This window comes from Odocoileus virginianus, chromosome 10, assembly GCF_023699985.2.
Source record: "Odocoileus virginianus isolate 20LAN1187 ecotype Illinois chromosome 10, Ovbor_1.2, whole genome shotgun sequence".
Taxonomy (NCBI): domain Eukaryota; kingdom Metazoa; phylum Chordata; class Mammalia; order Artiodactyla; family Cervidae; genus Odocoileus; species Odocoileus virginianus.
This window is the reverse complement of record NC_069683.1, coordinates 30,164,324-30,188,040: the sequence shown is the minus strand read 5'-3', so window position 1 is coordinate 30,188,040 and position 23,717 is coordinate 30,164,324. Positions and strand designations below refer to the sequence as shown.

The window sequence follows — 23,717 nt, the reverse complement described above, 5'->3', positions numbered from 1 at the left end:
TGGATGATGGCCAAATTTAATGTCTAAAGTTTTCACGGGTAGCCTAAACATAATTGTTGGGAGAAAGATCGATGTAAGTAGGATAAGACTTTTTAGGTGAACTTTACAGGAATAATTATGTGTTACAGTACATCTTCTTAGAAACAGTTTCTCAAATCTTTGGTAACTTCCACCTTTAAATTTTTGCTAAGTTGAATAACGGGAATTATTGAATGTCTAGATCATTTCCATATATGATAAAATGCTGAAGCAGCAATTACTAAAGTCTAAGTTTACCTAATCTTGACTTCTTATTACAGAGGAAAGGATATTTTGTCTATTAGTAAGCATGTCCTTATTACAGAGGAAATATTTTGTTCTGTTAGTAAGCATGTCCTGTGCTAGATTGAAAATGTGTACTATGAGGAAATGTATATTTCTAGAAATTACAAAACATATTCATAATTTTGCCAATCTAAAGAATGCTGATTTAACAGAGAGTTCAATTTGCAAGTGCTTACTTCTTCTTCTTTGTTTCTTTCTATTTGGTTTTTGGCTGCACTCCAAGGCTTGAGGGATCTCAGTTCCCCAACCAAGGATCCAACTCAGACCACAGCATGGTGCCAAATCCTAACCAGTAGACCACCAGGGAACTCCCCACACATGTGCTTACTCAGTGTTCACTAGAAATTAACGTTTCTCAAGATAAAGAATTCTAATTAATATACATAATTAACCTACTAGAAATAATAAGGTAAATAACTCTGAATGCAAGGAAAGTAGGATGCATTTTTGGTTTTGAGAAGGCATGAGGTGTGGAGATGCATTTTTAAGAGAAAAGAAAGTAATTTTTTTTCTAAAGTAAAACCAATTATTTTAGAATGGGAAAGAAGAAAATAAAGGATGAAATGGTGCAGAAAGTCAGGCAGAAAGAGAAAGAAGAGAGATTTTACCTTATGCAGTCAAGTTAGATAAAATGGAATTGTTATTATAAGGGTTTTCTTAAAACATAGGCTTTACTCTCAACAGTATGCTTATGTATTTTCTTTCATCTGCTAAAAATAAAGTTACATTGGAGTATTAATCTACTCCTGATAAGAGAAGTTTTTCTTTACCTTTTAAGTAATCTGGTTAGAAAGCAAAGCTGTGTTTTACCAAAATAATTTTCTCTGTTTCATGTTGTCAATCAAGATTACTTAAGAAAACTGAGTGTTCTCAATATTAAAAGAGCTGTTTTGCTCAGATCTATGGGACCTTCTATATTTGCCTTTAGAATCTTTTGTCACTTCGGTTAAGTAGATAATTAATTACACATTGTTTCATAATGAATTGTGATCCTAATTAGGTAAGTGTCCAAAACCTTATTATTTTGGGCAAGTTTCCCCAAATCAAATTTTAAGTGAAGTCTTTTTGAGCTGGGACTAACTTTGGGATTTTCCAGAGGTCTAAAGAAAAACTAGATTCATAAAACTGCTAGCAAAAGATCAAGATTAAGAATTAATTGCAAAAAAAAAAAAAAAAAAAAAGAATTAATTGCATAGGATTGGACTTCCCTAGTGGTACAGTAGATAGGAATCTGCCTGTCAGTGCTGGGGACACGGGTCCCATCCCTGGTCCAGGAAGATTCCACATGCTTGGGGACCACTAAACCTGTGTGCCACAACTGCTGATCTCAACTACTGCAACTACTTCATGACAATATAGTTATTTGTAGAAGTGCAGCAAGAATCTGTTCTTCTTGTAACAGGACAAAATGGAAAGTATTGACTGTATCACCAATGCTTTGACAGGAATGTCATGTTTGCAAGAGACATACACAGACTCAGATATGACCAGACAACTTTAAGGAACTTTATAGAGCCAATGAAGCCCCTTGGAAGAAATCACCCTAGTTCCTTGCTTACAGGGTTCCATCAGCATTACAAGGTCACTTCTGGAGTCCAGGAACCATGGGATATCATGGGGACCTCAAGAAGAAAGAGAGGAATTCACCTAAATCTGTAAGTACTTCAAGCGAAGTGTGATGATAAATTCTAGGCTTAGCTTCCTAGCCTAGAGAGGCATTTAAAATTTCAGTCTGGAGATTCCTTATGAAAAGTTCCAGTGAAGCAGACATAAAAGAGCCTATATGATCAATCACTATTCTTGCTGCATCTATATAAATAATCAGGCCAGGTCTAATGAGATAAGACTTATTTTGCAAACAAATTAGTCTTACTTTGATTATCTGTGAGAGAAATGAGAGTGACTATAGAGAGAAAAATATATGTTTTAATGGAACTCTTTGCAGATATCAGCTTCTAGTCCTATCAATTGTCTTCGATGTTTTGTTTTGTACCTGCCAACTGGATTGAATGCTGAATTCTTCTTGTTTCCTCCAGTATCTGGCTACAACTCTCCAAACTAATGTTTTCAACTTTTCCCCCACACTCTGACTCAAGATCATTAAAAACAAAAACTACCCTTTTCCCAGAGCCATGCAGGCTGAAGTGGGAAAACTTGATATAAACTTCAAACTTCCGAGGGGTCTGCCTGACCTAGTGATTGAACCTGGGTCTTCTGCATATGAGGCAGTTTCTTTACTCTTTGAGCCACCAGGGAAATCTATTTATTTCCGTAGAAATGCCTTTTATTAAGTAACTGATCTAAGGGGCTTCCCTTGTAGTGCAGTTGGTAAAGAGTCTGTCTACAATGCAGGAGACCCGGGTTTGATTCCTGAGTTGGGAAGATCCCCTGGAGAAGGAAATGGCAACCCACTCCAGTATTCTTGCTTGGAGAATCCCATAGACAGAGGAACCTGGCAGGCTACAGTCTAGGGGGTCCCAAGAGTTGGTCAATGACTGAGCAACTCAGCATACCAGGGAATTCCCTGGCAGTCCAGTGGCTAGGACTTGGAGCTTTCACCACAGAGGGTCTGGGTTCAATCCCTGGTCAGAAAACTAAGATCTCAGAAGCCACAAGGCCAAACAAAAATTTTAAAAATTAAATAAATAAATTTGTTGTTGTTTAGTTGCTAAGTCGTGTTCGGCTCTTTTGTGACCCCATGAACTGTAGCCCGTTAGGCTCCTCTGTCCACGGGACTGCCCAGACAAGAATACTGGAGTGGGTTGCCATTTCCATCTCCAGGGGATCTTCCTGACCCAGGCATCGGATTGAACCTGTGTCTTCTGCTTTGGCACCTCTGAGCCACCTAGGAAGCCAAATAAATAAGTACCTTATCCAAATACCTGCATCATGTAGGCCTAATTTGTAGAACTCACCTGTATCGCTGCTTCCTAAAATGGGATACAACGATGTTTTCTTAGGACTAAAAGACAAGTTCAATGAGATATAGAGCAATCTACCAATTCAGGACAGGTTCAACCCTACTTGTACCAGATGACCCAAGATGGTAAATTATTCCACAGTCTTACCTAATCTTTGAACAGATTACCAGGGCCCTTGAGACAACTGATCTACTTTCACAACTGGACTTTTCAAGTTTGATACAATGGCTATAGGACTGAATTTCAAACTATAGCTTGTAAAATTATTATAGGATTTGCTACTGTAACTGTATTTAGATGTGCAATTTCTGGCTACCATGTACCCTCCCCCAACTTTCAGTAAATTGGTTACCCAGCCAGTTAATGTTTTCACCATTGATTCTGATGCTTCGCATCACAGAGGAGATTGTATTATAAACCTGATAGGTTGTTGGGTTTTTGGTTTTTTCAATGCAAGTGCCTGACTTAAGCGTTGATTGCCTATATATCCATTTCAAAAATGGCTATATTTGTTGGGGGGTAAGAAGAGGGGAGCAAATAATTTTTAATTTTCTTTCTTTCTTTTACAAATACACCGAAGAATCATGCAATGTTGCCAGCAGTGGAGGCAATCCTGCAACTGTCCTGTAAAGGCTGAAACTCTCCTCTCACCTTTACTGTTTACTATGATCCCAGTGTTTTTGTTTAGTCGCTCAATCATGTCCAACTCTGGAAACTCATGGACTGTAGCCTGCCAGGCTCCTCTGCCCATGGGATTCTCCAGGCAAGAGTACTGGAGTGGGTTGCCATTTCTTTCAGTGTTAGCTTCAAAATAAAGAAACACGCCATCTTTTCTCTGTTAACAATTTTTGTTGTCAAATCACGGCTGCTGGATGTACCTTCTTTCTGAGTTCCAGTTTGTCTTCTTCTTTAAAAATTGTGGCTGCACTTGGTCTTCATTGTGGCACGTGGGCTCTTCACTGAAGGCTTTCTCTAGTTGTGGGTAAAGTGGGCTTAGTTGCTCTGCAGTATGTGAGATCTTAGTTCCTAGACCAGGAATAGAACCCACTTCCTTTGCATTGGAAGTATGGAGTCTTAACCACTGGACTGCCAGGGAAATCCCTTGGTTTGCCTTTCTATAAAGTGGTCATCACCATGTCATCCATACTAGCAGCAGGAAGTCTATTCAGTTGTCCCTTGATCCCCTTCACAGAGAAGATAAAAAGATTTTTGGCTCCTGCATTCAAAGACGGTTATCTAGAATAAACACATTGCTGGATTAAAAAGCCAGGCCACCTCCCTGCACTGAGGTTCTTTTGTTTTAGAGATGTTGGTTGAATTTGATAACTGTTTGGGTCACTTGTTTTTTCTATTTTCATGCTTTAAATTTCTGTTCTTATGTTTTAAATTCACCAATAAACAGTGAGCCCGCGAAAACCTAGGTCCCCACCCTCGACCCCAATAAAAGCAGAACCCCAGGCTCACACGTGCTTCTGTTTCTCTGCCCATGACCTTGCTGTGTAGCCCCCAGTGCTGTGTAATTTCCGGGTCCTGTAAGTAACAAACCTTTATTTTTTTCAAAGTTTCCCAATGGTTATTGCTGAAGGGTGTCTTGCAGTCATAATAAGAACCACAAGGGTTGGTCCAACCACAGCATTGCTTGATAGGCTGAGACTGACATAAAATGCCCCTCCATATCCTCAGGGCTCTCCTTTCCTCAATGCACTGTGGTATCTGATCAAATATCACCTCCCCTTCAGTTCAGTTCAGTCGCTCAGTCGTCTCCGACTCTTTGCGGACACAACTGAGCGACTGAACTGAACAGCAACATCACCAGCTATCTCTTTTCTCTCCCCTCCTCTCCTCCTATTAGAATGTCAGCTTCATGAGGCCAGAGACTTTGGTTCGCTGTTTTGACTCCAACACCTAGAACAGCCCAGCATGTGGTAGTCAGTCACTCAATGAACCTTGAATTGCTTTGCTGAATGAATCCCCACTGCCACCCTCCTGGTCTCAGATGCCATCACCCCAGCCCTGGACTCCTGAAGCAGCTCCCTAACTAGTCCACCTTGTTCACCCGCTGCCCACACCCAACCCCTTCTGCACATACCAGCCGAGAGAATCTTTCAAAACTGCCGACTGAATTCCCTCCCCAGCTTAAAACTCTGCAATGATGAAATAATTTGATAATTCCTTGATCTGATAAGATTTTGTGGAAATAGTCACTCTTGGGGTATGAGTGCATGCTGGAGGCAACGTGATATCTCTCAAGGTAAATAATGTATGTACATTTTGTCCCCACAATTTCAAATCTAGGAATTTATCCTCTAGATAGATTCTTCCCCCCCTTCATTGTTTTGTAGTGTTTTATACATTTTTGAAATTCTGGTAAAATATACATAACAAAAAGCTTACCATTTCACCATATTCACGTGTACAGTTCAGCTGCATTAAGCCACGAGGGAAGCATGGAGAGTGGGGTCTATTCTCTAGTTGTGGTGCTCAGGCTTCTTCTCATTGTGGTGGTTTCTCTTGAATTGCAGAACACAGGCTCTAGGGCACTCAGGCTTCAAGAGTTGTGGCACATGGGCTCAATAGTTGTAGCTCCTGGGCTCTAGAGCACTGGCTCAGTAGTTGTGGTGCATGGGCTTAGTTGCTCTGTGGCATGGGAGTTCTTCCTGGATCAGAGATCAAACCCAGGTCTCCTGCCTTAGCAGGTGGATTCTTTACTACTATGGCTCAGATGGTAAAGCGTCTGTCTACAATGCGGGAGACCTGGGTTCGATCCCTGGGTCAGGAAGATCCCCTGGAGAAGGAAGTGGCAACCCACTCCAGTACTCTTGCCTAGAAAATCCCATGGATGGAGGAGCCTGGTGCAGGCTACTGTCCATGGAGTTGGCAAAGAGTCAAACATGACTAAGCAACTTCACTTTCTTTATTACTGAGCCATCAGGGAAGCCCTATAGAAACTTTTCATGAAAACTCCATATCCATTCACCTCTCCCCAAGCTTCTACTGACTACCATTATACTTTTTGTCTCTAACAATTTGACTACTCCAGGTATCTCATGTAAGTGGAGCCATGCAGTGTGTGTGCTTTTAATGACTGGCTTATCTCACTTAGCATAATGTTTTCAAGTTGTTTCATGTTGTAGTTTGTGGAAGAGCTTTCTTCTTTTTTAAGGCTGAACTCCATTTTTTAATTCCATTGTATGTATAGATCACATTTTATTTATCTATTCATTTGTTGATAGACCCTTGGGTTGCTTCCACCTTCTGGCTATTGTGGAGTAGTGCTGCTATGAAAATGAATATACAAATATCTATTTCAATTCCTGCTCTCAATTCTTTTGGGTATATGCCCAGAAGTAGAATTACTGGATCATATGGTAATTCTATATTTAAAATTTTAAGGAACTACCATACTGTTTTAATCATTTTTATTTATTTATTTTTGGCTTGCTGAGTTTTTGTTGCTGTGCGAAGGCTTTCTCTAGCTGCAGTGAGTGGGGACTATTGCATTGGGGGCTAGTTGCACTTCGAGGGCTTTTCATTGCGGTGGCTTTTCTTGTCAGGGAATACAGACTCTAGCGCATGTGGACTTCAACAGTTGCAGTGCCTGGGCTCAGCAGTTGAGGTTCCCTGGCTCAAGAAGAGCACAAACTCAGTAGCTGTGGTGCATGGACTGAGCTGCCCTGTGCACGGCATATGGGAACTCCCCAGACCAAGATCGAACCCATGTCTCCTGCATTGGCAGGCAGATTCTTCACCACTGAGGGAAGCCCCACCTTGCTGCACCATTTTGAATTCCCACTCCTCTACATAGATTCTTACATACAAAGATGGATAGGTACACAAGGATACTCACTACAGCACCGTTTGTAATAGTGAAACAGTAGAAATCACTTAAAGTCAATAAAGTTATTTAATATAATCACATAGCTCTATATACACTGAGAAGGAATCATCTCTAGCATCTCTTGTTAAATGAGCAAAGTCAAGCACAAGAAAATTGAGGGTAACATTTTACTCCTGGGGACTGCCACCATACCATCCTGTTGCAAGACTGACCCATCCACTCTCCACAGTAGTCTGGTCTCCCCAGGGGCTGAGTACACCTGGATGGTCAACTCAGGGCTCACCATCTGTTCATGGATGTGATGAGCAGGCATTTTGTTCCTGCCATAACCTTTGATCACCTATAATAGAAAGCCTTTGAGAGCAGTCACATATAATGTGGGCTCTAGGTCAAAGCACACAAAAACCAATAGCTATAGACAGAGGTGTCACAAGTCATCATGCCTTTCATCTAGAGGCTGCTGAGCACCAAGGACATTGATTAAAGACATTCAGGAGAACTGGATGAAGGTTGATCTTGGCACTTACCAGGGACTACAGGAGACTATTTAGCATCACTGGCAAATCAGTCAGCCCTGGCCTTGGCCTTGACCTTGGAAGCTGGGATTGGAGGATGTGGGTTTCAAAGAAGACGCGATTCTACAAGTTCACTGGTGTTTGGACCCTGTAGGTGGGGAGGGACAGGTCTTAACACTATCTGTAAATGTGCAGATGGGAATAACATGACTTTGGTTACTGGTATAATTATGGGGGAGGAGGGTGAAGACCCCACTTCTGTGATCAGCGCCATGAAAATATTTGTCCAGAAATATTGTCAGGATTGAAGAAACATTGAGGAGCCAGTATTGTCTATGAAATCTCCTATTCACTGCCTCACAGGGGCACATCAGAAAGTAATTGAGGCAGTGCTGATTTCTTCAATAATTCTTCAGTCCACTGTTTTAAAAGCAGTGTACAAAATATCGAAAGAAGATAAATAAAAATGTGAATAAGTAACTACTATGATTTGTAAACAGATTGTATTTAAAGATTAGTGTGGTTATTTGTTTTTCCTCAATATCTTATTTTAGTAAAATAGATAGGCAAAGGGAATTTGCTCTAAGATTCAGGGAAGTCAAACAGGGGCTCTGTGACAATCTAGAAAGGTGGGATGGGGAGGGAGATGGAATGGAGGGAGGGGACATGGGTGCACCTATGGACAAAAAAAAAAGAACAGGAATTCCCTGGTGGTCCAGTGGTTAGGACTCTGTGCTTCCACTGCAGGGTGCATGAGTTAGATTCTGCAAGTTGCATGGTGTGGCCAAAAAAAAAAAAAAAGAGTAATTGCTATGTGACTGTATGAGGTTTATAAGCTAAATAATTTTTTTTGAGCTAAATAATTTGAGACCCTAAAAAAGGCAATACTATCATTGTATTGCCATTTATCTATTGCTGCATAACAAACCATCTCATAACTATGTGGTTTATTGTTGCAGTCAAAACTGGATGTTAAAATAAGTGAATGAAAGTATTATGAGGATATTTATATTATGTCAAAGTAACTTCCCACCAAATACTGATTGTTCTCTAAAGGAAACTAATAATTATGTGGTAGAAAAACCACCGTAACCAAATGATTAATAGCATTGTGTACATCACGTGCCCTTGATATGATGCACGGAGAAAGGGGTATTACTCCTCTGATTTTCTTGCCAAAATACACAATCTCAACCTAAACTATGAGAAAATATTAAGCAAACCTAAATTGAGGGACATTTTACAAAATAATTGACCAGTATTCTTCAAAAGTGTCAGTCATAAAAGACAAAGATAGTTTGAGAAACTCACAGATTGTAGGAGAATAAAGGAGACACAACAGTTAAAGGCAATCTGGACCAGAGAAGGGACATTGATGGAAAAACAGGCAAATAAAACAGTTTGTAAATTAATTAATAGCATTGCATCATTAATGCCAATTTCCTGACTTCTTATGATTGTACTTGGGTTATGTGTCAGGTTATGTGTTAACGTTTGGGGAAACAATGAAAAAGAATACGGGAACTGTACTATATTGCAATTTTTCCTGTAATGCAATGATTATTACAAAATAGCAAGTTTACAAAATAAAATTAGCTTAGTGGCTTACCATAATAGCTATTTTATAATATTTCAAGATTTTGTGAGTCAGCAATTTTGGCAAGATTCAGCAGAAGAATCCTCTTCTCCACATGGCAGTGACTGAGATGGTTTGGTGGTATTCAGCTTGTGTCTGGGCTGCTCCTGAACATCCAATGTGGTTTTATTCATGTGCTTGGCACTTGGGCAGGGATTGCAGGGAGGCTGGCCTCAACTGGGGCCCCCTCCTCTCTTGTGCAGTCCCTGGGCTTTGAAATGTATCCTCTTCCTGCAGGGTAGTCCATCTTCCTACATAGCATCTCAGGGAACTAAGAGCTAGTATTCCAAAATGCAGAAAGTAGAAGGTGCCAATCCCTGTCTTGGTCAGTTCAGGTTGCTGTAACAGAATACTATACACTCCGGGGGCTTAAACAACCAAAATTAATTTCTCACAGTTCTTATCACAGAGAACAAACCTGACTCTATGCTGGAATCTCTTCCTTTTGTTCAGACCCTTGTGCTCTGTTGCCTGTTCTTAGTTATGCTGGCCTGCATCTTTGTAAAGAATATTGCCTATAACCTGAAATATATATGACAGCCCCTTCTTAAGGCTCTGACCTTTAAAGGTTTAACATTTTAGAGATAAAAAGTTGCAGAACAGAGAATAGTTGCTGGGACTCTCCTAATGTCCAGTGGTTAGGACTTCACTCTTTCACTACCAAGCCTTAGGTTCAGTCTCTGGTCAGTGAACAAAAGATCCTACAAGCTGTGAAGTACAGCTAAAAAATAATTAATTTTAAAAAATTGCCTTATTGGAAGTTTATAGGAATATTATGAACAGATTGGATAGCTGCAAAAACTAAGGATTCCTCAATCAAGAAGTTGCAACAACCAACCGTACTTCCCACCATCCCTTTTAGTATAAAAGAAGTTTGAATTTAAACTCAAGTAAGATGGTTCTTTGGGACACTAGTAAAGCATCTTTGTCTGCTGACTTCATATAAAGTCTCTATTCCTTGCCCCCCAATCTTGTCTTTCAATTTATTGTCTTATCATGCGACAAGCAGTATGAGCTTGGACTTGGAAACATTTTGAAGGCTAGGAGTCCAAGATCAGGATGCCAGCACTGTCAAGTTCTGGTGAGGGCCATCTTCTGGGTTGCGGACTGCTGACTTAATGTATCCAGTCACAGCAGAGAGCAGAATGAGGCAACTTCTCTCATGATTCTCATAAGGACACTAATCCCATATAATCCTAATCACCTCCTCTAACCTGAATCACCTCTCAAAGGCCCCACCTTCTAAAACCAGCACATGGGAGGTAGAAGGTTTCAACATAGGAATTATGTTGTTGTTAGTCTGTTGCTGAGTCCTATCTGACTCTTTGTGGCCCCATGGACTACAGCATGCCAGGCTCCTCTGTCCTGCACTATCTCCCAGAGTCTGCTCAAACTCATGTCCATTGAGTCAGTAATACCATTCAAACATCTCATCCTCTGTCGTCCCCTTCTCCTCCTGCCCCCAACCCCTCCCAGCAACAGGGTCTTTTCCAATGAATCAACTCTTCACATGAGGTGGCCAAAGTATTGGAGTTTCAGCTTCAGCATCAGTCCTTCCAATGAACACCCAGGACTGATCTCCTTTAGGATGGACTGGTTGGATCTCCTTGCAGTCCAAGGGACTCTCAAGAGTCTTCTCCAACACCACAGTTCAAAAGCGTCAGTTCTTCAGCACTCAGCTTTCTTCATAGTCCAATTCTCACATCCATACAAGACCACTGAAAAAACCAAAGCCTTGACTAGATGGACCTTTGTTGGCAATGTAAAGTCTCTGCTTTTTAATATGCTATCTAGGTTGGTCGTAACTTTCCTTTGAGGAGTAAGCGTCTTTTAATTTCATGGCTGCAATCACAATCTGCAGTGATTTTGGAGCCCCCCAAAATAAAGTCTGACACTGTTTCCACTGTTTCCCCATCTATTTCCCATAAAGTGATGGGACCAGATGCCATGATCTTAGTTTTCTGAATGTTGAGCTTTCAGCCAACTTTTTCACTCTCCTCTTTCACCCTCATCAAGAGGCTCTTTAGTTCTTCTTCACTTTCTGCCATAAGGGTGGTGTCATCTGCATATCTGAGGTTATTGATATTTCTCCTGGCAATCTTGATTCCAGCTGTGCTTCTTCCAGCCCAGTGTTTCTCATGATGTACTCTGCATATAAGTTAAACAAGCAGGGTGACAATATACAGCCTTGATGTACTCCTTTCCCTGTTTGGAAACAGTCTGTTGTTCCATGTCCAGTTCTAACTGTTGCTTCCTGACCTGCATATAGGTTTCTCAAGAGGTAGGTCAGGTGGTCTAGTATTCCCATCTCTTTCAGAATTTTCCACAGTTTATTGTGATCCACACAGTCAAAGGCTTTGGCATAGTCAATAAAGCAGAAATAGATGTTTTTCTGTAACTCTGTTGCTTTTTCGATGATCCAGCAGATGTTGGCAATTTGATCTCTGGTTCCTCTGCCTTTTCTAAAACCTGCTTGATCATCTGGAAGTTCACAGTTCACGTATTGTTGAAGCCTGGCTTGGAGAATTTTGAGCATTACTTTACTAGCGTGGGAGATGAGTGCAATTGTGCGGTAGTTTGAGCATTCTTTGGCATTGCCTTTCTTTGAGATTGGAATGAAAACTGACCTTTTCCAGTCCCGTGGCCACTGCCGAGTTTTCCAAATTTGCTGGCATATTGAATGCAGCACTTTCACAGCATCATCTTTCAGGATTTGAAATAGCTCAACTGGAGTTCTATCACCTCCACTAACTTTGTTCGTAGTGATGCTTTCTAAGGCCCACTTGACTTCACATTCCAGGATGTCTGGCTCTAAGTGAGTGATCACACCATCGTGATTATCTGAGTAGTGAAGATCTTGTTTGTACAGTTCTTTTGTATATTCTTGCCACCTCTTCTTAATATCTTCTGCTTCTGTTAGGTCCATACCATTTCTGTCCTTTTCCGAGCCCATCTTTGCATGAAATGTTCCCTTGGTATCTCTAATTTTCTTGAAGAGATCTCTAGTCTTTCCCATTCTGTTTTCCTCTATTTCTTTGCACTGATCTCCGATTAAGGCTTTCTTATCTCTCCTTGCTATTCTTTGGAACTCTGCATTCAAATGGGAATATCTTTCCTTTTCTCCTTTACTTTTTGCTTCTCTTCTTTTCACAGCTATTTGTAAGGCCTCCTCAAACAGCCATTTTGCTTTTTTGCATTCCTTTTCCATGGGGATGATCTTGATCCCTGTTTCCTGTACAATGTCATGAACCTCTGTCCATAGTTCATCAGGCAGTCTGTCTATCAGATCTAGTCCCTTAAATCTATTTCTCACTTCCACTGTATAATCATAAGGGATTTAATTTAGGTCATACCTGAATGGTCTAGTGGTTTTCCTTACTTTATTCAGTTTAAGTCTGAATTTTGCAATAAGGAGTTCATGATCTGAGCCACAGTCAGCTCCCTGTCTTGTTTTTGCTGACTGTATAGAGCTTCTTCATCTTTGGCTGCAAAGAATATAATCAATCTGATTTCAGTGTTGACCATCTGGTGATGTCCATGTGTAGAGTCTTCTCTTGTGTTGTTGGAAGAGGGTGTTTGCTATGACCAGTGTGTTCTCTTGGCAAAACTCTATTAGCCTTTGCCCCGTTTCTTTCCATACTCCAAGGCCAAGTTTGCCTGTTACTCCAGGTGCTACTGGAGATCAGTGGAGAAATAACTCCAGAAAGAATGAAGGGATGGAGCCAAAGCAAAAACAATACCCAGTTGTGGATGTGACTGGTGATAGAAGCAAGATCAGATGCTGTAAAGAGCAATACAGCATAATAACCTGGAATGTTAGGTCCATGAATCAAGGCAAGCTGAAAGTGGTAAAACAGGAGATGGCAAGAGTGAATGTCGACATTCTAGGAATCAGTGAACTAAAATGGTCTGGAAAGGGTGAATTTAAATCAGATGACCATTATCTCTACTACTGTGGGCAGGAATCCTTTAGAAGAAATGGAGTAGCCATCATGGTCAACAAAAGAGTCTGAAATGCAGTCTTCGATGCAATCTCAAAAACGACAGAATGATCTCTGTTCATTTCCAAGGCAAGCCATTCAATATCACGGTAATCCAAGCCTATGCCCCAACCAGTAATGCTGAAGAAGCTGAAGTTGCAGTCCTTGGAGAGACACAAACATTCAATCCATAATAGTCTCTTAAGGCCTGGAATTAGAAAGTTTCACTGACACAGAGTGTCACTTTCACTGAAAATATTGGTCAGAGCAGTCATCAAGCCCATCTACATTCAAGTGAGGGGGACAGACAGACAGAACTCAGTTCTCAATGGTCAAAGAATTTGTTCCTTTTTTTTTTTTTTCAAACCCATCACATATGGTTTCACTGCCCTTGGCAGTGAAAGCACAGAGTCCTAACCACTGGACAGCAGGGAGTTCCCTGGGCATACTTTCATCACTGATCTGGGCATGGACTAACTTTATATTTGTTTCTTTCTGTATTTTCTTAGCTTTTCTCAAAAAGGCAAAGGAAAGCGTAGGCTATTCCTTTTTGTGTCATTTAGGATTTGCATACCTGCTTGATAACACGATTAGAGAGAACTGATTGGAATGGGGTGACGTGATACTCATTTCTAAAGTATCATATTTCCCTTATTTGTATTATTTGGCAAAACTTAGCAGAACTAATTGTGGAAATTTCTTAAAGAGATGGGAATACCAGACCACCTTACCTGCCTCCTGAGAAATCTGTATGCAGGTCAAGAAGCAACTGTTAGAACTGGACATGTAACAACAGACTGCTTCCAAATAGGGAAAGGAGTACGTCAAGGTTGTATATTGTCTTTTAACTTATATGCAGGGTATATAATGTGAAATGCCGGGCTGGACAAGGCACAAGTTGGAGTCAAGATTGCCGGGAGAAATATCAAAAATATCAGATATGCAGATGACACCACCCTTATGGCAGAAAGTGCAGAAGAACTAAAGAGCCTCTTGATGAAAGTGAAAGAGGAGAGTGAAAAAGCTGGCTTAAAACTCAACATTCAAAAACTAAGATCATGGCATCTGGTCCCATCACTTCATGGCAAATAGATGGGGAAACAATGGAAACAGTGATGGACTTTATCTTGGGGGGGCTCCAAAATCACTGCAGATGGTGACGGCAGCCATGAAATTAAAAGACACTAATTCCTTGGAAAAAAAGCTATGACCAACCTAGACAGCATGTTAAAAAGCAGAGACATTACTTTGCCAACAAAGGTCCATCTAGTCAAAGCTATGGTTTTTTCTAGTAGTCATGTATGGATGTGAGAGGTGAACTATAAAGAAAGCTGAGCACCGAAGAATTGATGCTTTTGAACTGTGGTGTTGGAGAAGACTCTTGGGAGTCCCTTGGACTGCAAGGAGATCAAACCAGTCAATCCTAAAGAAAATCAATCCTGACTATTCTTTGGAAGGACTGATGCTGAAGCTGAAGTTCCAAAACTTTGGCCACCTGATGCAAAGAGCTGACTCATTTGAAAAGACCCTGATGCTGGGAAAGATTGAAGGCAGGAGGAGAAGGGGATGATGGAGGGCAAGATGGTTGGAGGGCAAGATGGTTGGATGGCATCACTGACTCAATGGACATGAGTATGAGCAATGAGTATGATTAATGAAAGGATTTTTTTTTTTTTTTGGCCACAGAGGGCGTTTGAGTTACAGAAAAGTAATTTGAAGTTTATGTTACTAAATGAGACAATAATATTGTAGTGTGTAAGTGTGGATGGCTTGGTTTCATGAGGGTGTTTTTCTTTGTCAAAAGCTGAAGGGAATGACAACCCATTCCAGTATTCTTGCCTGAAGAATTCCATGGACAGAGGAACCTAGTGAGCTACTGTCCATGGGGTCACAAAGAGTCAGATATGACTGAGCAACTAACACATGTAGTGAAAATATCTGAAAATGGAAAACATACTATCGTGCATAAAAATGGAATCTATGTGGCATAAATGCAAAGAATTTTTCTCGCATTATACCCAAGGAACTAAGATGCTTGGTAGTCTCATGTTTATATTTTTGTAAATATATGTATAATATCCAAAACTGATATAAATAAGTAGTTATCTATAAACTTTATATATTTATTTACATTTATATTTTATTTATATATAAATTCATATACAAGTATACATAAAAACATGTATATTTCAAAAAGGTATATGTATATTCACATGGTTCAAAAATCAAAACAGCACAGAAAGTTTCATAGAGGAAAGACTCTAAGTCAGTCACTAAGCCAAAGTCCTCCCCACAAGCAACCACTTAAAATTTTTTTTGTAGCATTCCAGAATTCTCTTTCCCTCTTTTCCTTCCTTCTTTCTTTTTCTCTTTCTGCCCCCCTCCCTCCGCCTATTCCCTCCCTTCCTTCCTTTCTTTCTTACTTCACTTTTTGCTTTGGCTGTGCTGCAAGGTTTTGCAAGATCGCCAGGGAATTCCCTCCAGAATTTGCAAACGCAGATATTCTCTGTCCAATTTTTTACACAAAGGATACATGTTGCCCTTCTGCACCTTCTTCTTTTTTAAACAATTGAAATATCATTGATATACAATATTATATGTTATGGGTGTCCAGTATGGTGATTTACAATTTTTAAAAGTTATACGCCATTTATTGGAGAAGGAAATGGCAACCCACTCTGGGGCTCTTGCCCGGAGAACCCCATGGACAGAGGAGTCTGGCAGGCCATGTCCATGGGGTCACAGAGCGTCGGACACAAGTGAAGCAGCTAAGATACACACAAGCAAGCACGCACGCCATTTACAGCTGTTACAAAATATTGCTGATATTTCCTATGCTGTGCAATACATCCTCAAAGCTTGTTTTATACATCATAGCTTGTACCTCTTAGTCCCCATCCCAATATTGTTCCTTCTCCCTTCTCTCTCTCCATTGGTTAACACTAGTTTGCTCCCTATATCTGTGAGTCTATTTCTTTTTTGTTATATTCACTAGTTTGTTGTATTTTTTATTTTTTTTTAACTTTTTTTTTGGTCATGCCCTGAGGCATGTGGGATATGGGGCCTTAGTTCCCTGACCAGGCATGGAACCGGAGCCCCCTGCAGTGGAAGGCAGAGTCTTAATCGCTGACTGGTGGGGAAGTCCACATGTGTCTCTCTCTATTAGTTTTTTAAAGCACTTAAAAAATATTTATTCATTTATTTGGCTGAACTCAGAATCTTTAGGCATGTGAATGCTCCAATTGCAGCATGTGGGATCCAGCTCTCGGGGAGCAAACCCATGCCCCACCCCAACTCCTATACCAGGAGTGCAGAGTCTCAGCCACTGGACCACCAGGGAAGTCCCTGCCTGTATCTTTTGAATTAGTGTTTTTGTTTTCTCCGGTATACATCCAGTAGTGGAATTTCTGGGTCATGTGATAGTTCTATTTTTTAGTTTTTTGAGAATCTTCCATGATGTTTTCCACAGTGGCTTCAGCAATTTATATTCCCACCAGCAATGTACGCAGGTTCACTTTTCTCCACATCCTTGCCCACGTTTGTTATTTGTGTTTTTTCTGGTAATAGCCATTCTGATGTATATTTCAGGGGTGAGGTGATATCTCATTGTGGCTTTGATTTGCATTTTTCTGATGATTAGTGATGTTGAGCATCATGTGCCTGTTGGCCATCTGCAAGTTTTCTTTGGAAAAATAACTATTGTGGTCTTGCCCATTTTAAACTGTTTTTTCTTTTTTTTTTTTTTTTGTATTTTTGCTGTTCAGTTGTAGGAACTGTTTATATATTTTAGATATTAAACTCTTATCAGTTATATCATTCACAAATATTTCCTATCATTCAGTAGGTTGGGTTTCATTTCTTTCTTTGTTTTGGCTGCACTGCATAGCTTGCAGGATCTTAGTTCCCTGACCAGGGGTCAAACCCATGTCCTCTGTAATGGAAGCAAGGAATCCTAACTGCTGGACAGCCAGGGAATTCCCTCAGTAGGTTGTCTTTTCATTTTGTTGATGGTTTCCTTTGCTGTGCAAACACTTTTAAATTTAATTAGGTCTGATTTGTTTATTTTTGCTTTTATTTCTTTTGCTTTAGGAGATAGAGCCAAAAAAATATTACTGTGATTTATGTCCAAGAGTGCTAAACCTACATTTTCTTCTAGGAGTTTTATGATTTCCAGTCTACATTTAGGTCTTTAATCCATTTTGAGTTTCTTTTTGTATATGGTGTTAGAGAATGTCCTAGGTTCATTCCTTTACATGTAGGTGTCCAGTTTTCCCAGCACCACTTATTGAAGAGACTGTCTCTTCTCCACTGTATACTCTTGACTCCTTTGTTATAGTTTAATTGACCGTAAGTGTATACACCTTTCTTCTGTTACTTAACAATGTACTTGGAAAGTTTTCCATATTCATACGTCAAGAGCTCTCTCAATCTTTTTCAACAGGTTTAATCCCATTGGGTGTGTATACCATAATTTAACTAGCTCTGAACTGAAAGACAATTGAGCTGTTTCCTAGACAAAGCCTCCAGACTTCTCTGACTGAGCGGCTGACCAAGCAGTCAGCACAGGCTTATAAAAGCGAGGGGAGACACTCTCCTATCCCAGGTAGGCTGAGGGCAGAGGTAAAGGCAGGACAGGGAGGAAAAGTAGAGATGGGAGGTAGGAGGTGAGAGGCAAGGTGGGGGCTCCCCTGGCGTCCTGGGAGGACTTTTCCTCTGGTACCTCCACCACCCACTGCTCTGGCTCAGTTTCTCCTCCACATTCTCCTTACTTCTTGGCCTTCCCCAAGGTCTAGTCCTGACTCTGCCCAGGGAACTTCCCAAGACCTCTCAGTGGGGGTTGCAGAGGGTTGTTGAGGTGTAAGGACCTGAGGTTTAGCTCTTACTAGGGCTTCCCTGGTAGCTCAATTGGTAAAGAATCCGCCTGCCATGCAGGAGACCCCGGTTCCATCTCTGGGTCAGGAAGATTTCCTGGAGAAGGATTAGGCAACCCACTCCACTATTCTCGCCTGGAGAATCCCCATGGACAGAGGAGCCTGGAGGGCTACAGCCCATGGGGTGCAAAGAATTGGACATGACTGAGCAACTAAGCGCAGCACAGTCCAGCTTTCCAAATAGCCTTCCCGCTACTCCCAGCTCCCTTGGCACAGGCCCCAGAACCTTAAGCAAGAACTGAATGGCTCAGTGGCCTTCATCTGGCCACTGGTCAGCTTCCCTGTTTACTCTGCTGGCAATTTCTTGGCTCCTAAACTTAGCTTGCTTCAGGCTAGTTGGGATGGGCTGAGGAAGTAGAAGCAGAGGCTGGCTGGCGCCCCTCCTCTCACTCGCCAACCCCATCAGCAAATTAAGCCACATGGTTCCTCTAAAGCAGGACCCTCTGATTGTGGGTGAAATACCGTCTGGCAAAACCGGAAGGGGATGTCTAGGGAGGGGTGGTGGCTCCCTCCGTGCACGTCACAGAGCTAGTGTTGAAATGTCCTCAGGTGGGGGTGGATTCCTACCACTTGGTCCAGACCTCTACAGGCCTTTCATCGCTCAGCTCATCGGTGAAGTGGGGTAAGCCAGGTGAGGAGGCCAGAAGATCTGGGTTTGGGAGGGAGACAGGATATCTGACCAAGAGTCTTATAGTGGCTTCCTGGCAGGAGTGGGTGGTCATGGCCTGGCAGGTGACACAGTTGCTGCTTCTGGTTTTGGTGGCCGCTGCATGGGGTGCCCAGGTCCCTGGGACTCCACGGGCCAGGACGAACCTGCTCAACGTCTGCATGGATGCCAAGCACCACAAGGCGGAACCGGGCCCTGAGGACAGTCTACACGAGCAGGTGAGGATGGGCTGGGGTCTGGGGTAGGGGAGAGGGCTGACCCCCAAAAAGGGAGAAGTTAGGGTGATGGGAAGATCAGCTTTGGGAGTGATGGAGGCAGGAGGTTGGCAGGGAGGTGATCCTGGTGGACCTCTCCTAGGAGGTCACTACAACACGGGGAGGACTGTTTATCTAGCGCCCTCTATGGGTCAAGTGTTTTCTTCACACCTTGTCAGTGAATACTTACTTGGTAGGTGGTAGGTAGTCTTTATTTATACAATGAGGAAATAGGCCCAGAGAAGGCACAGGTAGACATGCGAACTAAGAATCCAGCCAGGAGAGGGACTGGTGGTAACTTTCCCAACCTTCATTATGTGCCAGCCCATGGAGCTCAAAGTCAAGGTAGGAAAGACAGGTCCCTCGTGGTCACCATGACAAGAAAGTGGCAAATCAGATATGCCAGGAAGACTTCCAAGTAAAGAGGCCATTGGCTTGGCCTTGGAGGTTGAGTAAGAGTTTTCCAGGAAGACAAAGCAGGAAAAGGCAGCCTAGCAGAGGACGGTGTGTACACAGGTTGGAGGGTGACAGCATGAGTGGTGCCAAGTCTAGTGTGGCCAGAGCCAAGAATGCTGCTGCCCGCAGAGAAGGGGAGGTGAGGCCAGCCTCATAGGGAAGGTCCCTAAAGCAGCTCAGGGGCTCTGAGCTTGAAGTTGAACTCCAGGCTCATGAGAAATGCCAGTATCTTATCCCCTCGGGTCTCTCCCTTGGCTCCCTACAAGCCTTCACACTGCTGGGGGGCTGCAGTGTCCCTAGGGAAAGGCTGGCATGAACTGTCTCCAGGGTCTTCAAGTGAAGAGAGGGAAGTTCAGCTGCCCATGACTTCTGAGTCATTTCCAACAGTTCATTTGCTAGTAAAATACCCATAACATAAAATTTTCCATTTAAGCATTTCTAAGCATGCAATGCTGTGGCATTAGGTAGAGTCACATGTGAACATCACCACCATCACCACCATCCACCTCCAGAATGTTTTCATCTTCCAAAACTGAAAGTCCATATGCACCACTGCATTTTTAGAATTTTTTAAGTTTTAAAGGGGGCTTTAAAGAACCTTTAGTAGCACTTGCTCTTTGCCAAGAAATGGTGTTGCAGATCTTTGAGGAAGACAGGTGACTGCAATTCAGAGGGGTGTAGGCTATGTGGGAGTGGCTGGTTTTCTGGAGCCTCTCCAAAATGGGCCAGGAGGTGTTTTTCTTTACATGTATTAATCCTTTCAGAGGAGGAAACCACTGACCCTGGCTGGCAGCTCAGGGATGCAGTGGATGGGGTCTTGCAAGTTGACCAAGAGTTTGGCATCTGAGGAATGGTATGCACAAAAACCTAGGGAAGCCTGGAAGCAGGCTCTGCGGCAGCAGCCCTGGGCACGGACTGGGTTATTGGAGAGGGATTGGTTTGGCTCCGCCGTCAAGGACTTTCCTTAGTTTCTCCTGAGTGTCCGGACCTGTCACAGCTTCCCCCCTCACTTGAGCCTGGGCACTAGAGTTCATCTCAGACATTTTAAGCAATTTGGCTCATGATCACTCAGTTCCTGACTCCCAGCCCACAGCAATTCCTGAAGGGAAGCCACAATCACTTCTACCGTCTTGTGCATGTGTGCTAAGTCACTTCAGTCATGTCCAACTCTGTGCGACCCATTGAACTGTAGCCCACCAGGCTCCTGTGTCCGTGGGATTCTCCAGGCCAGAATACTGGAGTGGGTTGCTATGCCCTCCTCCAGGGGATCTTCCCAACTCAGGGACTGAACCTGTGTCTCTTACATCTCCTGCATTGGCAGGGGGGTTCTTTCCCACTAGCCACCACTTGGGAAGCCCCTTCTACAATCTTGCCTGCCTTGAATTTACCTCTCCAGGACTGCTTCCCACATCTAGTCCCATGGCCCATGTCCGGGCCATGTGTGGGTCACTGCCACTCTTCACCCCTCTTCTTTCAAGACCTACCAGGAGTTCCCTCTCCTGGGCTTCCAGACCCTGAAAGAGCCAGACCAGCCCCCTTTCCCTCCACCCCCCACCACAACCTGAGGCCAGGATTCCCCCTCTCCTCTCTGTCCTGAGTTAAAACCTTAACCTTACCATCCACAAAGGGTGCAGCTTCTTTCAACTCTGTAAAACAGGAGTAATGGTCTTTCGACTGGGACCATTATCTTCAGCAAGAGAAGATAAAGTGCAAAAATCTCAGGGACTTTGCATCTACTATTTTCTGTGCCCCCAGTGTTCTCCGTATCCCCCCTCCCTGCCCTTCACTAAAACCATAAGCTCAAGGAGGGCAGAGATTTGATCTATTTTGTTCATTACAGTATACTCAGCAGCCAGCATAGTGCCTGCATTCAGTTAATACCACTTCGGTACAAAATGAATAATATAAATAACCCAGATAACGTGAAATAACTTTGTGAACAGTTTAGAGATGTATAAATAATAATGTCCCCCCAGATGATGATTCCCCAAATCTCCCACGTCCCCTGTGTTACTTTCTGTTAGAAGTCAGTATTATTACTGCCTCTACCCCAAAATGAGGGCTCTCAAGTCCAGGCTTAGGGGCAACCTCCCCAGCGAGTGAGCCTCTGGATGATCTACCCGAGGCAGAGGAGCCGGAATATAGAGGAGATGGCCACAGTGGCTCAAGAACTTAGCCCCATGTCTTCCCCCCCCACCCACAGTGCAGCCCATGGAGGAAGAATGCCTGCTGCTCTGTCAACACCAGCATAGAAGCCCATAAGGACATTTCCTACCTGTACAGATTCAACTGGGACCATTGTGGCAAGATGGAGCCTGCATGCAAGCGCCACTTTATTCAGGACACCTGTCTCTATGAGTGCTCACCTAATCTGGGGCCCTGGATCCGGGAGGTATGGGCACCAGCCCCTCAGACAGATGCTTCAGCAGAGGGCAGAGTCCACTGGTCACTTGCAGGGAGGGTGTGTTCACAAATTCTGGTCTGAGGATGACAGAGGCATCACCCCCACCTCCCCAGCCCTGGACCCCATCAAGGCTATAGCAGCTGAGATCCCTGACAGACTGGCTCCCTCCCTCCCCCGACCCCTCCAGGTTAACCAGAGTTGGCGCAGGGAGCGGGTCCTGGGTGTGCCCCTGTGCAAAGAGGACTGTCAGATCTGGTGGGAAGACTGCCGCACCTCCTACACTTGCAAGAGCAACTGGCACAGGGGCTGGAACTGGACCTCAGGTGAGGGCTGGGGGCGGGGAGGGAGGGGGAAGTGGGGATGTGGAAGGGTTTATGGAGATTTGCGATTGTGGGACTGGTGGAGCAAGAGATGGTTCTGGACCCAGTGGCTACAGGTCTTCCATCCTCCCCTCAGGGTATAACCAGTGCCCGGTGAAAGCTGCCTGCCACCGCTTTGACTTCTACTTCCCCACGCCTGCTGATCTGTGCAATGAAATCTGGAGCCACTCCTTCAAGGTCAGCAACTATGGCCGGGGCAGCGGCCGCTGCATCCAGATGTGGTTTGACCCCTTCCAGGGCAACCCCAATGAGGAGGTGGCGAGATTTTACGCTGAGAACCCCACTTCTGGGTCCACACCCCAGGGAATTGGACCCCTCCTGGTCAACTTGACCCAGATGCTGCCACTCTGGCTCCTTAACTAAGCTGTTCCCACTGCTGACACCTGGACACCTTCCTTGCCTGCACCCAACCTGTGTGATTATCTCAGTTCAGCCCAGCTCCACTCTCTCAGATGAGGAGGACCCTAACCCTAACCCTTGGTCATTGTTTCCTGATCCAAAATCCTATGGGGATCCTCTGAGAGCTTATTCTAATAAATATATCCATGTGTGTACTATATTTTATAAATAATTTGGGGATGAGTGGGTTGGGAGGTGGCAGGCATGCATTATTGCTCTATCCTTCCTGCTGAGAGGCCCAAAAAGGGACCGGGCTAGCTTGAAGTTCATCAGCAAGCAGAGGGTGAAAGTTGATCCTTAGCCTGGGGCTCTTACTTCTGCACCAGCCTTCCCCCGCATGCCCCCTCCTATACCACAAGAGAACAAGAGAATTGGTGGAGGGAAGCTGGGGAGAGACTGGCAGATGAGTTATTGGCTCCTGAAGTTTCTTTCCCTTTCCTTCCCTTACTAAATGTGGGCTGGGGAAGGAGATATTGGTGGGCAGACCCCCATGAGGAAAGCTTGCATTGTCTCCGTTTTGTTTTTGTTTCGCTTTTTAATGACAATTCTACAGTGAAAAACAATATACATAGTAGAATGTTATACTGTTGGATTCCAGAAGAGGGATTGTTGGGTCAAGGAGCATTTGGATTTATAATTTTGATAGTTATAATGCTACAGGGGTTGTATCAATGTGGCCCCCACCAGCAATGTATGAGTGACTTATTTCCCCATCATTTGGTCGACATAGTAGAGCATCAAACTTTGAATGTTCTACGAAAGCTGATTTTCTTCTAAACTGATAGGTAGGATAAAGGGAGTCTCAGTAGAGTTTTTCACTGGCCATGTTTTTTACCACAAGAACAAGGTTTCTGAGATCTTTCCATATTGATCTACAGAGACTAGTTCATTCTTTTTCATTGCTGGGCAATAGTCCATTCTATGTATAGATCACATTTAATTCAGTCACTTACTGATGGACATTTGAGGGAGGGAGGTTCATTCTTTTATGGCCTTGACGTTTTTGAAAGAC

At 43.1% G+C, this 23,717-nt stretch overlaps 2 protein-coding genes across 10 annotated transcripts in view; both read left to right on the top strand.

The window, feature by feature from the left end:
- LOC110131314 (folate receptor gamma) overlaps positions 1-22,863 on the top strand; it is a 49,337-nt gene extending 26,474 nt beyond the window's left edge. Inside the window, exons 1-7 of one of the 7 annotated variants that reach the window (XM_020883846.2) lie at positions 1,892-1,979; positions 17,656-17,817; positions 18,695-18,767; positions 18,854-19,030; positions 21,726-21,914; positions 22,114-22,249; positions 22,383-22,863. In XM_020883846.2, the coding sequence (XP_020739505.2) occupies positions 18,866-19,030; positions 21,726-21,914; positions 22,114-22,249; positions 22,383-22,669 (777 nt within the window). In that variant the 5' untranslated portion in view covers positions 1,892-1,979; positions 17,656-17,817; positions 18,695-18,767; positions 18,854-18,865 and the 3' untranslated portion in view covers positions 22,670-22,863. Of the gene's footprint in view, positions 1-1,891; positions 1,980-17,655; positions 17,818-17,864; positions 18,595-18,694; positions 18,777-18,853; positions 19,031-21,725; positions 21,915-22,113; positions 22,250-22,382 lie in introns of those variants that run through there. The other 6 variants (XM_020883845.2, XM_070473305.1, XM_070473306.1 and 3 more) reach the window with 6 other exon arrangements.
- The window catches only part of LOC110139450 (folate receptor alpha-like), a 75,942-nt gene that overhangs the window by 26,476 nt on the left and 25,749 nt on the right, over positions 1-23,717 (top strand). Inside the window, exon 1 of one of the 3 annotated variants that reach the window (XM_070473313.1) lies at positions 1,893-1,979. The exons of 1 other annotated variant lie outside the window; for it this stretch is intronic. The gene's annotated coding sequence lies outside the window, so the exon portion shown is untranslated. Of the gene's footprint in view, positions 1-1,892; positions 1,980-22,393; positions 22,484-23,717 lie in introns of those variants that run through there. One more of the 3 variants, XM_070473316.1, reaches the window with a different exon arrangement.